The following is a 15,968-nucleotide window of genomic DNA, read 5'->3' as shown; positions in this document are numbered from 1 at the left end:
GTGCTTCTGTCACGATTCCTGTGCATGTTTTTTGGTTAACAGATGTAAGCATTTCTGTTGAGTGCTTACTTAGGAGTGGAATTGTTGCATCATATTGTATGCATATGTTCTGCTTCCCTAGATACTGTCACCAGCTTCCAAAGTGGTTGTACCAATTTAAACTTCCATCACTAGCATACAATAGTTCTCGTTGTTCTCCTCGCCAACTTTTGATAATGTCTTTAAAAAATAATTGTTTAAACTTTTTTAGTGAGTTGGTAGTGGCCTCTCATTGTTTTATTTTGCATTTCTCTAAGTCGAACACCTCTCTGTGTGTTTATTGTTCATCATATGTTTATTATATGTTTATATTTAGATACTCTCTTTTGTGAATTAACTACCCAAGCCTGGTTTTTTTCCCTCTTTTCTATTAGGTTTTCTGTCTTTTCTTATTGGTTTATATGAATATTTAAATATGTTTTGCATAAAGGACCTTTATCAGTTTCATGTCTTACAAGTATATTTTCATAATACATAGTAATTAACCCAGCACCATTTATTCAAAAAATAACCTTTCTAGTTGTAATATCACCTTCAGTGTAAATTCAGGTGATTTGTTTATGTGAGAATCTGTTTTGGATAACTATAGTCCTATAGTAGGATGGGCAGAAATTTGTCAGTTAAAAATAGTCTATGAATGAAGGGTGTTCTAAGCAGAGGAAACGGCATGCACTGAAACTAAAACCCAGAAGTTTGGGTGTATATGCCATGTTTGGGAAATTAGAATTGATCTGAAGGGTAGGTATGGAATAATATAAAAGCTATGGCTTGAACCGGACAGGACAGATCCAGACTAAAAAGTCTTAGATGTCAGGCCAAGGAGTCTGGACTTCTTCCCATGTAATGAGAAGACATCAGAGGTATTTATTTAAACAAAGGCTGACATGATCACATTTCTGTTCCATAGCAATAGCTTTAGGAAAAGTGAAAACAATGAATTAGAGGGGTAGAAAGACTGAGGCAGGGAGAATTAGGAATTTATTCAAAATAAAGGATGATGTGGCAATTAGATGGAAATAGAAAGTAGAACATTAATCCTAGGGACCAGGAAGAGACAAAATACCACCTAGTACCCAGTTGGACTTTGCAGAGTCCTGCTCTGTCACCCAGGCAGTGGTGCAATTTTGGCTTACTGCAACCTCCGCCCCGTGGGTTCAAGCGATTCTCCTGCCTCAGCCTCCTGAGTAGCTGGGATTACAGATATGGGCCACCAAGCCCTCCTAATTTTTGTACTTTTAGTAAAGATGGGGTTTTACCATGTTGGCCAGGCTGGTCTCAAATGCCTGACCTCAGGTGATCCACTCACCTTGGCCTCCCAAAGTGCTGGGATTACAGGTGTGAGCCATCGCACCCAGCCTTTAACATATTATTATATAATGGAACTGTTTTCTTTAGAAACCTGGTCTCACTCCGTCACCTAGGTTGGAATGCAGTAGGACGATCATAGCTCACTGTAATCTTGAACACCTGGGCTCAAGCAGTCCTCACATGTCAAGATCCTGAGTAGCTAGAACTATAGGTGCATACCACCACACCCAGCTTATTAATAAAAGTATTTTTTTTTTGTAGATATGGGGTCTTACTGTGTTGCCCATGCTGGTTTCAAATGCCTGGCCTCGAGTAATCCTTCTGCATTGGTTTCCCAAAGTGCTAGGATTATAGGTGTGAGCCACAGTACGTGGCCCTTGTGGGCCAGGTTAGATATTCTGGTTAGATATTCTAAAAAATATTTTTGTTAGATACTGTAAAAAATAAAATCACTTTAGGCTGTGTATACCATGAACACATTGTTATTTGACATTCACCAATGTATAAATATGGTAAAAAGTATAACACAAAACTTGATTTTGGTTTAAGCCTATGATTATCATAATTTAGGATCACTGCCTAAGACATTTTGTGTGTGTGTGTGTGTGAGACAAGAGTGATACTTTGGTGCCTAAGCAGGAGGACAGTGGCGCTATCTCTGCTCACTGCAACCTCCACTTCTGGTTCAAGTGACTCTCATGCCTTAGCCTCCTGAGTAGCTGGGATTACAGGCATATGCCATCATGCCCAGCTAATTTTTGTATTTTTAGTAGAGACGGGGTTTTGCCGTGTTGGCCAAGCTGGTCTCAAACATCTGACTTCAAGTGATCCACCCCCTTCAGCCTCCCACAGTGTTGGGATTACAGGCGTGAGCCACCATGCCCGGCCAAGACTTTTTTATTGGAATGATTTTGCCATTTGATTGTCAAGTCAAAAGTTTTCTTGGGCTCTCAATTTTTATCAAAGATTGGTACTTAGGATAAATTTTGAGATTGTATTTGGTCCAATTGGGAGTAAAAATGTGATTTAATCACCATAATTTTTAAAGCTGTCATTTAAGAGCTATCTTTTACAGTCTATATGAAATTAGACTGTGTAATTTCATATATAGTGCCCTCTAATGGATGCTAAGCGATTAGAGTTTTTATTTAATGGTAAGTGTTCCTACCTGCCTTCCTGCCCTTTTTCTTTTTCTCTCTTTTTTTTTTTTTTTTTTTTTTTTTTTTTGAGATGGAATTTTGCTCTTGTTGCCCAGGCTGGAGTGCAATGGCGTGATCTCAGCTCACCACAACATCCACCTCCCGGGTTCAAGTGATTCTTCTGCCTCAGCCTTCCAGGTAGCTGGGATACAGGCATGTGCCACAACACTTGGCTAATTTTGTATTTTTGGTAGAGATGGGGTTTCTCCATGTTGGTTAGGCTGGTCTTGAAGTCTTGACCTCAGGTAATCTACTGTGCCTGGCCTACCTACCTCCCTTTTTAAAAAATTCTGAAATGGCTTATAGATTTCAGATTAATTATGCTAGCTATGTTTTTGATTTTACTGGTGGCGTCCATTTCAATTATTCATCTGCCTTACTAAAGCATACTTTTTGGAAATACATTAAAAATTATTCTTCAAAATGAAAATCTCTACTCTAGGTTTATATTTGAATACAGGCAGTGAAGACGGGCATGTGAAAATTAAGGATGGATGGAAAGGGAGTGGGAAAAAGAAACTCATTTCTTTTACACGTATTAGAATTTGTGTATCTATAAATAATATATTCTTTATATACCTAAAAAGTAAAATTTTTTTCAAAGAGATCAGTTCTTCAATAGAGAAGTCTGGTCTCTAGGTTTATGCATAAAGGAGATAGGTGAAGATTAGGGATGTATGGAAAGGAGGTAGGAAAAGAAAAATATTCTTCATATTCTTCACATGTACTAGAGTTCAGTTTTCCATAGATAATACACCCTTAATCTAAAAAATAGAATATTTTTTCAAGGTAAAATAGAAAATTTAGCCTTGTCTTCTAAAAGTATTAAACTTTCAGTGTGTTCTCTCATATGTAGATACACACACATACACACATACATACATATATATATATATATATTTTTTTTTTTAACAAATTATTTGTAGAGACAGGGTCACACTATATTGCCCAGGCTGTCTTGAACTTCTGGCCTCAAGCAGTCATCCCGCTTTGGCTTCCCAAATCACTGAGATTATAGGTGTAAGCCACTGCTCTTGGCCTGTTTTCATATTTTCTGATAGCAATATATGATAAGTAAAGTAGTAAAAATAACAGAAAGCCTTTGCTTGAGTAGGAATTAAGAAACTATTTTTGCCGAAGAAAGTTACACAGTAGGGCTGATTGCGTCTGCTATGAATTTATGGTCATCAACCTCACATAGATCCCCAGTATTGCTTGGCTACCAGACTGTCTTTCTCTGATTAACTCCTCTTCTCTTACTGTAAGCAGATGATCTCTCTTCCTACATCATAAAAAAGAGATAGGGCCAGGTGCTGTGTGGCTCATGTTTGTAATACCACCACTTGGAGCGGCTGAGGTTTGCTTGAACCCAGAGTCCAAGACCAGCCTGTGCAACTTAATGAGACCTCCATCTTTATAAAAAAATTAACAAAACTAGCCAGGTGTGGTGGCACGTCTTTGTAGTCCTAGCTACATGGTAGGTGGGAGGCGAGAACATGGCTTGAGCCCAAGAGGATGAGGTTGTGGTGAGCCATGATTGCACCACTGCACTCCAGCTTTGGCGTTGGAGTGAGAGACCCTGTCTCAAAAATAAAAGGGTGAGCCATTAACCAGAAACTCCCTCCTTTTCTGTATAATAAACATGCAAATCTACCTACACATATACTCATTCTGTTCTTTTTGTTTTTAATCTTGAGGAGTTGTCCGCCTTCCTATCTCATCTTTTCAGGATGCTTAGACTGTTATCTCTATAAACTCAGGTGTATTCAGTCTCTTCACTTCTTATCTTAACCCTTTCCATTGACTTTTTAATTTACTTAAACTTTTAATTTTTATTTTAGATTTACAGAAAAAAATTACAAAAATTATATAGTTTTTCTATACCACGTACCCAGTTACCCATATTATTGACATGTTTTTATTACTTTAATACATTTGTCACAACTAAGGAATCAACATTGGTACACTACTAGTAACAAAACTCCATAATTTATTTCACTTCCTGTCAGTGTTCTTTTTCTGTCCCAAGATCCCCTCCAGGATACCACATTACATTTAGTGATCATAGGTCATGTTAAAAATATTGCCTGTTGGATTGGTGAAGTGCTGTTTAGTATTCCTTTATGATTGATAAGAAATAAAATACTCTCTTGGCATGTTTAAATATTAGAATAGTGGGAAAGCCCACATGCAGGTAGTCAGGATTCATCAGAACTTCGTTGCCCTTATGATAATGGTATACCCAGTGGAAGTTTTGTGAGACTAAGTGAATTGACAGCTTCAATTAGAATGAAAGCCATCCCTATATAAAAATTTGATTCATTGTATTAAAATTATAAGTTTATGCATTTTAAGAGTGTATTTCTCCCTAAACAATTAATGTTTGGATTCTTCATCCCTGGCTTTTCCAATATAGACCATATAGACCTTTCTCATTTCTAAGAGCAGGTGAGAAAATACAATCAAGTCGTTACATATCTCAGCAATTAGAAATATAATATGAGATGTGGGAGTGGGAGTGAGGTTCAAAGTCCCACAGAATTTACCTTAGCATGTTATGTACAGGAGTATAGGATTAAGGTGGTATTGTAGTGATGATAATAGCAATTTTTGTAAGACAAAGTGATTAAGTAGCATAGAGATTCTCTATCTGTCCCTCTGACCACCAAGTCTAAGGGATAAAACACATTTCTGTCAGTAGTGGTGACTTGGTAATTCCCACAGGGAGGGAAATGGGTGTTTCAAAAAGCCTCCATCTTCTTTAACACACACACACACACACACACACACACACACACACACACACACTCTCTCTCTCTCTCTCTCTCTCTCTCTCTCTCTCTGTCTCTCTGTCTCTCTCTCTGTCTCACTCTGTCTCTCACTCTCTGTCTCTCTCTCTCTCAAAAATGGCGTCTGTGGATCCACTGTACATACAGGAGCTTCCCCCTTTACCCATGGTTTCCCTTTATACAATTTCGGTTACAACAGGTCAAACACAGTTTGAAAATAGGTGAATGTAATACAGTAAGATTATTTTGAGAGTGAGAGATAGGGAGAGACTGCATTCACGTAACTTTTATTACAGTGTATTATTATAGTTTATCAGTTGATCTCTTACTCTGCAAAATGTATAAACTAAACATTACCTTAGGAGTATATTAATATGTATAGGGATTAACATAGTACATAAAGGTTTCATTGCTATCTGCTGTTTCAGGCATCCACTGGTGGTCTTAGAAGTATCGTACCTCTGTGGATAAGGGGGACCTCCTGTCCTTCGTTTGTTTTGAAGCTCAACTAGAACAGCATCTCCAGCATGTGATAGAGTAATTATGTTGCTAGATACAAAGTAAACAAAAAAATGCCCCTTAAGGCTTGGTTTTGCTTACAAGTTACACTAAATTCTAGGAAGACTATTATAATTTATTTTATATGTATATAATTATATAAATTTATTAATATCTGTCTAAATACATATATGTATGTATTTAGAATTTTCATGTGCTTATATACTATAAGAGCCATCTGAATAGGAATTTGGTTGGGGCTACCAAAAAGTGAAGTATTTTCTTGGCACAGTGAAATACCAGAAAACATCTTCATTTATCTGGCAGGCAGCATTAAGTGGGCTTTTATATCACATGAAAATATAAGCTTTAAGCGGTAATAGTATCATAGTCAATGAGGTTTATGCAAGGCACAGTTATTGCTAATTGAAAATTTTTTCACAAGAACCCCGTCATGACAACTTCAGTATAGTTGGCAGTGGCAATTTTTAACAGTTTCTACAGAGACTGAAACAACACCGTATACATTATAAAGCTTATTATGCTATCTCTTTAGCTATTATTTCTGTTTCTATGAAACTTTTAAACTTTTAACATGTTTTAAAATAACGTAGGATGGAACTTGGTCTAGATTGTGAACTCATGAAAGTGGGAATCGTATCTGTCTTGTCTAGCACCTAACATTGTGCTGGGTAAATGTTGAATAAATGAGCTTTGTCCTCTGTCCTCTGAATAATTTCTGTAGGAGAACACATCAACAAGCTAGTCATTATATCTATTGTTAATCCTGTTGTGTTCAGCAAATAAAAATGCAAGCAAATTTTCTAAAAATTTTATTTAAAGATTCAGTAAGTACTATTTTGATGTAATCATTAAATCCTAAGTTGGAGATTACTAAAATGAGGGGTGTACACTTTTACTTTTTGAGTTAGGAGCTGACAGACAATTCACTAGTGTAACTGTGCCTTTGTCTGAATTTTCCGCCTGCCCGCCTGCATGGGTGGAATTAAGTAGTGTTGTTTATTTTATAGACTCATTATTCAAATTTAAACTTACCTTCATAATTATGGCATAATATTTGCTTTCCTTTATTAAAAACAAACTTTCAGCGTATTGTAATGTCACTAAATTTTATTCCCTGAAGAGTGACTCTTTGTAATGTTAAATATTTGATGCATACTTTACAGTTTATTCCTTACATAGTTTAGTGGTTTTTTTTTTTTTAATTCCTTACATACTTTATATGATACGGTATCTCTGAAACATTTTTGTCTTTACTACCTAATTTGTAGTTCGTGTACATAGGCTTTAAAGCAAACCTCAACATTTTATCATAGTAACCATTGGACCCCAGTACATTTGATGTTTTAAGAACATACTGGTATTCATTCATTTAAGATAAAAGGATTAATAAGAAAATTTCTCTACTCCTGAGAAGAAAAAATGCCTAGCTTACAGTCTTATTTCCCATGTGCGTCTTATTGTTATAAATAATGACATTAAAAATTTTTTTTTCAGGAATATTCATTCTTTTGTTCATACTAGTTTGCATTTATTCTCAATGCAGTGTTTTCCCCCCATAAAAGATGGTACAGAATTTAAAATTCATGGAAAAATTACAATAATTCTATATTCATGAATTTAAGTACCTAAATTCCAGAGATAAGTATCAGAATAAATATATTTTATTAGTTTCTGTGACATTGGCAATTAGCCTTTTTTATGAAGTAAATTATTTAAGATGATATATAAATAGGCTATATAAAACATATAAAAATTAAAAGATTATTCAGGATCAGGCTGTCATGTGCCAGATAGTGGGTTATTTGCCATGTTTTTCATACTGAAATTAAAAACTTCACCTGTATTTAAAAAATGTTATCTACCACTTTGGGAGGCCGAGGCGGGTGGATCACAAGGTCAAGAGATCGAGACCATCCTGGTCAACATGGTGAAACCCCGTCTCTACTAAAAATACAAAAAATTAGCTGGGCATGGTGGCGTGTGCCTGTAATCCCAGCTACTCAGGAGGCTGAGGCAGGAGAATTGCCTGAACCCAGGAGGCGGAGGTTGCGGTGAGCCGAGATCGCGCCATTGCACTCCAGCCTGGGTAACAAGAGCGAAACTCCGTCTCAAAAAAAAAAAAAAAATGTTATCTATTATAGTTTTACTTCTTTATTTTGCATCGTTATTGGTAATAGAAAGTGAAGAACTAATACTGAGTCATATACAAGGATGAATGGTGTATGATGGTTATAAAACTTCATTTTAAAATTTAATGTTTTATGAAAAAATCATATATAGGAAAATGTCATAAAGAGTACAAAAAGAAATCATTTTTCATTCATTCAATAATGCCTGTGACCAAAGTTTTAATTAGTTTACTAAAATTAAATTAAGTACTATTAGATGTACAATTTTCCACATGCTTTTAATATATATCATCATAACAAAAAGATAAAAACAGTTCTTTTGAGGGGGCCTTTGCTACTTTTGGCCATTCAACTTTGAATAATTTATCCCATTGTCTAACATGGTAAGTAATGCAAGTCTAATTACCAAGGATTATTTTAATTTTTTTTCACAATTCCCAGGCAAATTGCATATTTAGACCTCTAGAGTTTAAATCACAGCATTTAATCACCTGGCATAATTTACACACCTTTGAGAACCAAGATTATGTATTAAAAAACCTTTCCTTTCACCAGCTTTTTATTTAAGGGCATTAGCACCATTCTAAGCAAGTGAATCTTTCTTTAGATTGTCATAACCTTTTCCATTATCTACAAAGAGGTGCTAGAAAGCAACTTTAAGAAAATTCTTTTCCCATTCTGTTTTACTTTTTAAAATATTTCTGCTCTCTCAGTCCCTAGTTTTCAATCTATCTTAAAAAAAAAATTTCCTAAGTTTTTGTGTGTTAAGGTTTTTTGTTTCTTCTTCATTTTAAATATTGGGTTTGTATTACATATTTAGGTATATTTCATCTATCCCATTTATCATCTTCATACACAATAGGCAGGCAAGCTCAAGGCTTTTAAAGCAAGGCTTTTGATAACTCACTTTTATTTTCTCTTGTTATTGTGTGGTTTTTTTTGAGGGGGGAGTGTAGCCAGAATTAGATTTACATTGCTGCTTCTATGTTTGCCATTTAGTAGGGTATGATTTTTATTTGTCTTTTTCATTATATTTTGATTGGAAAGCCTGAAACAAATAATATTTTATTATTTTCAGGACTTCCTTGGGAATTCAGATTGGTGAGGGAAAATATGTAGGAAAATTATTTTGCAATTTCATTAAAAAGAAAACCCCAAGTAGTCATTCTTGATAGGATTCTTTAGTATCTTAAAATGCCTGGGATATCTTAGAATAAAACAAAGTATTTTTCATAACAGAATGTTAACTAATGTGTACAAAGGATGGGTTGACAATTTTGATTATGAACTTTGATATTTTTGAACCTTTGAATGTTCCAACATTCGGTTTATTTTAAAACTTGATAGATATTCAACCATTTGATTTTAGTCAGATTTTTCTATTCTTAATGACTCATTAGAGTAGGAGAGTTTCAGAAGTTGAGGAAGAGATGAGTTGAAACTTTAAGGACGGGCATGGTGGCTCACTCTTGTTGTATGTAATCCTTGCACTTTGGGAGGCCGAGGTGGGCGGATCATTAGGTCGAGAGTTCAAGACCAGCCTAACCAACATGGTGAAACCCCGTCACTATTGAAAACACAAAAAGATTAGCCGGCCATGGTGGTGCATGCCTGTAATCCCAGCTACTCAGGAGGCTGAGGCAGGAAATCACTTGAACCTGGGAGGCAGAGATTGCAGTGAACTGAGATCGTGCCACTCCACTCCAACCTGGGTGACAGAGCAAGACTCTGTCTTAAAAAAAAAAAAAAAGAAAGAAAGAAACTTTAAGAATAAATGCTAGGCTAGGCTCAGTGGCTCATGCCTGTAATTCCAGCACTTTGGGAGGCCGAGCCAGGTAGATCACCTGAGGTCAGAAGTTTGAGACCAGCCTGGCCAGCATGGTAAAATCTTGTCTAAAAATACAAAAAGTAGCTGGGCATGGTGGTATGTGCCTGTAATCCCAGCTGTTCCACAGACTGAGGCAAGAGAAAGAATCACTTGAACCCAAGAGGTGGAGGTTGCAGTGAGCCAAGATTGTGCCACTGCACTCCAGCCTGGGTGACAGAGTCAGATGCTGTCTCAAAAAACAACAACAACAAAAAACAGAAAAAGACTAAATTTATCATTGTTTACTTTCAGTCAGAAATTGGCTTTGGAAAAATGGAAACCTACATCAAATTGGAAAAGCTTGGAGAGGTAAGTAAATACTATTTCAAAAATGTAACACACATTTTTTTGTTTTTTATTCATCATTCAAACTGTTACTCCACAGTTCTTGTTAACCTGGAAAAAATGTAAATACTGATGTCTACAAGATTATATACTTATTCTGAAAAGGTAACAGAAGTTTCTAGGAGTTAGATTCTTCAGTCCTTGAAATTACCCATCAGTTTGAGAGGAAATGTGTATTTTTTATAGCTTCATAATTTTTTATTGAAGCAGAAAGTATTACGCTTTCTTGATAACAAAGTAGGCATTTGTCACTTAGTCTCCTGGCAGTCTACAGTCTGTTCCTGGCTGTCATGGGAAATTGCATGAGTTCAGATCTGTGAAAAATCAAATATTACCTTAAAGATAAAAACACATTTTTTGAAGGTTAAGGAAATTCTTAAGACCTTGATTTTCTTGGAATTGCTACTAGTACTACTGGTTTAAAAATGGCCTACCTCCTATAGTAAGAAAGGGCAAAGAAAATAATAGTTAATAGGGAAGCCGTAAAGGAGCTTGAGGGCTAGCAATGATAGAAGAAATCATTGTTATTTAAAGGAGAGTTAATGTACAAAGATTCTGAAAAATCTTGGAAACATGGGTAAAATTTTTATGATTGCCGGGCGTGGTGGCTCATGCCTGTAATCCCAGCACTTTGGGAGGCCGAGGCGAGTGGGTTACGAGGTCAGGAGTTCGAGACCAGCCTGGCCAGTGTGGTGAAACCCCATCTGTACCGAAAATATAAAAATGAGCTGGACGTGGTGGTGGGGCCTGTAATCCCAGCTACTTGGGAGACTGAGGCAGGAGGATCACATGAAACCAGAAGACAGAGGTTGCAGTGAGCCAAGATTGTGCCACTGCACTCCAACCTGGGCGAAAGTGAAACCCCATCTCAAAAAAAAAATTTATTTTTGTGATTTAACAGTATGAACATTACAATGTGTTCAATTAGTGTCCATCAGTCTCCATATACCATTGAGGGTAAAGAACTTTTGATTTTAAAGCTATTGATCTAATTGTCAATCCGAAATAAAGTACAAAAAGTAAATATTCTGTCTATGTTTTTATACTCTTGAGGCACTCTTTAGTTTTACAGAAGTATGGAAGCTGTGCATATGAACTGAAATTCCTGTTTGCTGTAAGAAAAGCCAAGACTGATTATTGTGTGTTTTTCTTTGCAAGATGGAATTTAACAATGCTTAGGAATTAGAAATTTAGGTAGAGCTTTATTGTACAGATAATATTAAATAGACTTTTATACTTTTGATGTGTCGTTTAAAAATATATTTTATAGGGTACATATGCAACAGTGTATAAAGGAAGAAGTAAATTGACAGAGAATTTGGTGGCATTAAAAGAAATCCGATTGGAACATGAAGAAGGTGCACCCTGCACAGCTATAAGAGAAGGTATAATATTTATACAGAACATTTTAAAATCAAAGTGGTAGAATAACAGTTTATTTTTTATAAGTAAAAAGAGCTCAGATATACAAGTAATAAATGACTAGAAGATATAATTAAACCTTAAAGTTAATTTCTAAAATGAAAATTTCCAAAAGAAAGGAATTAATTATATTAATGTATAACTATTTTTTTCTTCTTTTTTGAGACAGAGTCTTGCTCTGTTGCCCAGGCTGGAGTGCAATGGCACTATCTCAGCTCACTGCTGCCTCCCGGGTTCAAGCAATTCTCCCTCTCTTAGCCTCCCAAGTAGATATAATTACAGGCGCCCGCCACCACACCCAGCTAATTTTTTGTATTTTTAGTAGAGACAGGGTTTTGCCATGTTGGCCAGGCTGATCTGGAACTCCTGACCTCAGGCGATCTGCCTGCCTCAGCCTCCCAAAGTGCTGGGATTACAGGCGTGAGCCACTGCGCCCAGCCTAATGTATAACTTACAATGAAATCCGAATTCATTAAAAATCACGATCATAGACGACTATTTGTCAAAAGGAAATGTTTTACATTGGTACATGGGGAACATGGTAACTATAAATTAACCACATAAGCTAAATAAATATAAAAAACAGTGTGAAAACATATTTATATTGTAGTGTCATTTTAAAAAGAAGACATTATTCAGAAAATGGCTCGAGGCAACTGATTAGTAATGTGGAGGGGAAAAATGATTCTTTACACTTTATATCTAAATTAATCTCAGAAGTTTCAAAAGTTAACATTTAAGAAAAATACGGAAGATGATATGGAGAATATTATAATACTGAGGACAATTCTAAGTATTATAGTATCAAACCCAGTAGTATAAAATAAAAGAAAAAATTGATTTTCATGAAAATTTTTACTGCCAATCCCCTTGGTAAATTATCATTTTAACCTTAAGAAAATCTCTCTCTCTCTCTTTTTTTTTTTCTTTTTAAAAAAAAGAAGAGCAACCGAGTTTTGCCATTGTTGCCCAGGCTGGTCTTGAACTCCTGGGCTCAAGTGAGAGGCCCACCTTGGCCTCTCAAAGTGACAGGTTTTATAGGTGTGAGCCACCGCTGGACACCTAAACTTAAGAGAATCTTTTAATCAGTTCATATGTTCAACTCACTTCAGGTTTTTATAAAGACTACCACAGAGTAAATAATTGTCTTTCTTTTTCTGTTTTGCAGTTTCACTATTAAAGGATTTAAAACATGCAAATATAGTAACCTTACATGACATTGTTCACACAGATAAATCCTTGACTTTGGTGTTTGAGTATCTGGTAAGCATTTCATAAAAATTCAGTATTTAACTTTGCTTTAGAAAAACATAGTAAATTGGACTTTTAATTTTTTATTTTTCTTTAAAATACAGCTGTGCTTAAATTGGACTTTTTCACAGCCCAAGGGACTTTGTTGTTATCAGTTTTTAGTTAAATTATGTGTGTGGTTCATCCAGTATCTTTTCTTGAAAAACAACTTATTTTAAAAAATTAAAACACTATTAAGTGAACCAGTCACAACCTTCTGAAAACTGTGTATCACTTAGCAGACTGCTGTGTTTTTTCAGGATAAAGACCTGAAACAGTACATGGATGACTGTGGAAACATCATGAGTATGCACAACGTAAAGGTATGTTTTCATGTGTAATTTTCAATTTGTGTTTAAAGCATATGTGAATCACATTATATAATGAAATGTACCAGCCTCCTAACTATTCTTCAGGGTTTTCTGTTTGGCCTTTTAAATAGGTTGTTGTCCTCTGAATGTGGAGTATTTATTCAGAACCTGTTTACTACACTATAGCTTTCTTAGGATCAGACCTTTTTTTAGAACCACCTCATTCTTTTGACATTTCACATTACAACTGATTGTCCTAGATATAGAATACATGTACAGGTATGTTCTGCTTTAAAAAAAATTGTAATTAAATACAAATGATGGTTGCATTCTGTGAAAGGCCTTCTTTAAGTAGTGACTCCCCAAATAAGTGGTATTTAATTATAAAACAGCAACTTTTCAGGACCGATGAATAAGGCCAGAACATGCAGGCTTTGTGAACACTATGCTGGAAATACCAATCTATACTGTCAGGAAGAAAAGTAAGATAATTGGTGTGTTTTTTTTACTACAACATATTAAAAAATTTGATGCTAAAAACATTTGCCATAAAGTCAGTCCCAAATGACACCCCTGTAACTAAGTAACAGCATCAGGCATAGTTTGTATTCTTACAGTAGGTTTCTTTGACCTGAGTGGTGTATCCAAATTTAGTAAAGATTTATTTATCCAAACTTAGTCAACAATATGTAAGAACCTATTCTGAAAATAGGTTGTCATAGCTATGTGTTTCAGACATTTCTAATTCTGTAGGTAGTAATTTTAAACTAACATTTAAAAAAATATTAAGTTTGGTGGTTATAAAGGAAAGCCAGTTTCTGTTACTAAAAGACAGCTCAGAACATATGGATAACACATTGCTAAGAATTTTAAAATAGGGCTTTAAATGTACTTCCATATATATTTTGTCAGGGTTGTTTTCATTATATTTTACATTTTTTGTTTGCAAAGTGTTATAACTGTCATTTTATATCTTTTTGTGGTTTTAATTTTGTTTTTCCTGCTTTTTTATTAGCAATAATTTGGAAATAAAACAAGGTCCTTAGTGATAATAATTCCACAAATGTTATTTCTTTAACTCCAGGTTTACATGATTAGCTTAAGTTGGAAAGCATTTCATTATTTATTTGTTTAAATGGCTTTTATACTTTCAAAATATAAAGTATAACAGGAATACATTAAATTAGTAATTTTAGAGTTTTAAAAACATAATTACGAAGAGACTTTGGCATAGAGAATTCATTCAGGCATACCGTTAATCTGCTGCCTTGGCTGAGACTCAGTGTTCTGATGCTGTTTTTCACCTACAGTGAACTGAGGGGAAACTCTTGAATCCTCTGTACTTGAGATTCTTTTTGTTAACCCCAGAGAATCAAAGGTCTTCTGTGTTCCATAACCCTCTGTCTACCAAAAGCTGCAACAAAAACTCTACCACCAGCCTTATAGGAATTGCTTTTTTCAGAGTCATTCAGAACACTACAGTCCTAATGCCCCTTTTTGAATTACAGTAGATTTTGAAGGCTGAGTAGGAGGTGCTGAAAGTAAAGTACCCAAGAGGTGGGTGATAGAAGCGGGTGTGGGTTATTTTTATAGTAAGTAGTTTGCTAGAGCTGTGCAGCAGCATTCTCTTTGATACCTCAGACTTTTCATGAAATCACCCATTCCAATGCCTTATTTTAAGACACTCCTCAGATCAGAGTTTTTGTTTTTGTTTTTTAAGGAGAGATGAGTGGGAGGGGTGGTTGGTTGATTGGTTGTTTTGCCAGAATTTCTTGATTAAACTATGTAAGCCTTAGTAGGCCTGTAAGTGTATGAGGATATATATAAAGTCACTCTCCACAGTAAATGAACTATTACTGCTAGAAGGATGTTTCATTTTATTTCCGTAGATATTATCAGACTAGAAAATAGGTAGATACTTCAAAGAGAATAATAAACTATTAAATTCAGAAAACCATTCTATAAAAGGAAAAGACATTGTATTTAAGGATGCAGTTACTTTCCTTTTCCTGTTACAATGCTCTGGGCCAGTTGCTTTTCTGCTTACCATCATTTATGCTTATACTAAAGCATGTCTCATCTGTAAGACTAATTTTTATTTATTTATTTCTATAGCTATTTCTATACCAAATTCTACGTGGTTTGGCATATTGCCACAGAAGAAAGGTATTGCATCGAGACTTGAAACCACAGAACCTCCTCATTAATGAAAAAGGAGAACTAAAGCTAGCAGATTTTGGTATGGAATATATGGAATATTTATTAATACTTCCAGATTCTTAAATTTAAAAGACCAATCACTGTCATAACACACCATTGGCTTTTATGTGGGTTTGGAAATTTTCTCTGTAGCCCACAAAATAAGATATTTGACAGAACTTTGGTGGGTGATTTATGTTGGTTATTAGCAGCAAATTCTAAAAGGTACAGGCCGTTCTCAGCTGTGAACATAGACCACGAGGGCTCCTGAGACTATTTTAGGAAGTCTCCAAACATAAATTTATTACCAATGTACTACCTGTTATTGGCCTTTTTCACTGTGTTAATATTTGCAATGATGATCCCAAAGTAATAACGGGTAAAACTACTGATTCCTTAGTATGCATCAAAGTACTGGCACCAAAATATATCATTGTATCCTTCCTTCCTTCCTTCCATCCTTCCTTCCTTCCTTCCTTCCTTCCTTCCTTCCTTCCTTCCTCCCTCCCTCCCTCCCTCCCTCCCTTCCTTCCTTCCTTCCTCTCTCT

General features: G+C 35.4%; 1 protein-coding gene and 1 non-coding gene across 5 annotated transcripts in view; both read left to right on the top strand.

Moving 5' to 3' along the window:
• The window catches only part of CDK17 (cyclin dependent kinase 17), a 118,778-nt gene that overhangs the window by 86,432 nt on the left and 16,378 nt on the right, over positions 1-15,968 (top strand). For all 4 annotated transcript variants that reach the window (XM_032298590.1, XM_032298593.1, XM_032298592.1 and 1 more), the window contains 5 exons: positions 10,106-10,162; positions 11,469-11,583; positions 12,789-12,883; positions 13,171-13,233; positions 15,337-15,460. In XM_032298590.1, the coding sequence (XP_032154481.1) occupies positions 10,106-10,162; positions 11,469-11,583; positions 12,789-12,883; positions 13,171-13,233; positions 15,337-15,460 (454 nt within the window). The remainder of the gene's footprint in view (positions 1-10,105; positions 10,163-11,468; positions 11,584-12,788; positions 12,884-13,170; positions 13,234-15,336; positions 15,461-15,968) is intronic.
• LOC116527622 lies at positions 6,199-6,340 on the top strand. The gene has a single exon (XR_004258628.1). It is a non-coding gene; the product is annotated as a U4 spliceosomal RNA (small nuclear RNA).

The sequence above is a fragment of the Sapajus apella genome, unplaced genomic scaffold (assembly GCF_009761245.1).
Source record: "Sapajus apella isolate SASKATOON/1434 unplaced genomic scaffold, GSC_monkey_1.0 scaffold2, whole genome shotgun sequence".
NCBI lineage: Eukaryota > Metazoa > Chordata > Mammalia > Primates > Cebidae > Sapajus > Sapajus apella.
This window is presented reverse-complemented; position numbering and strand designations above follow the sequence as displayed.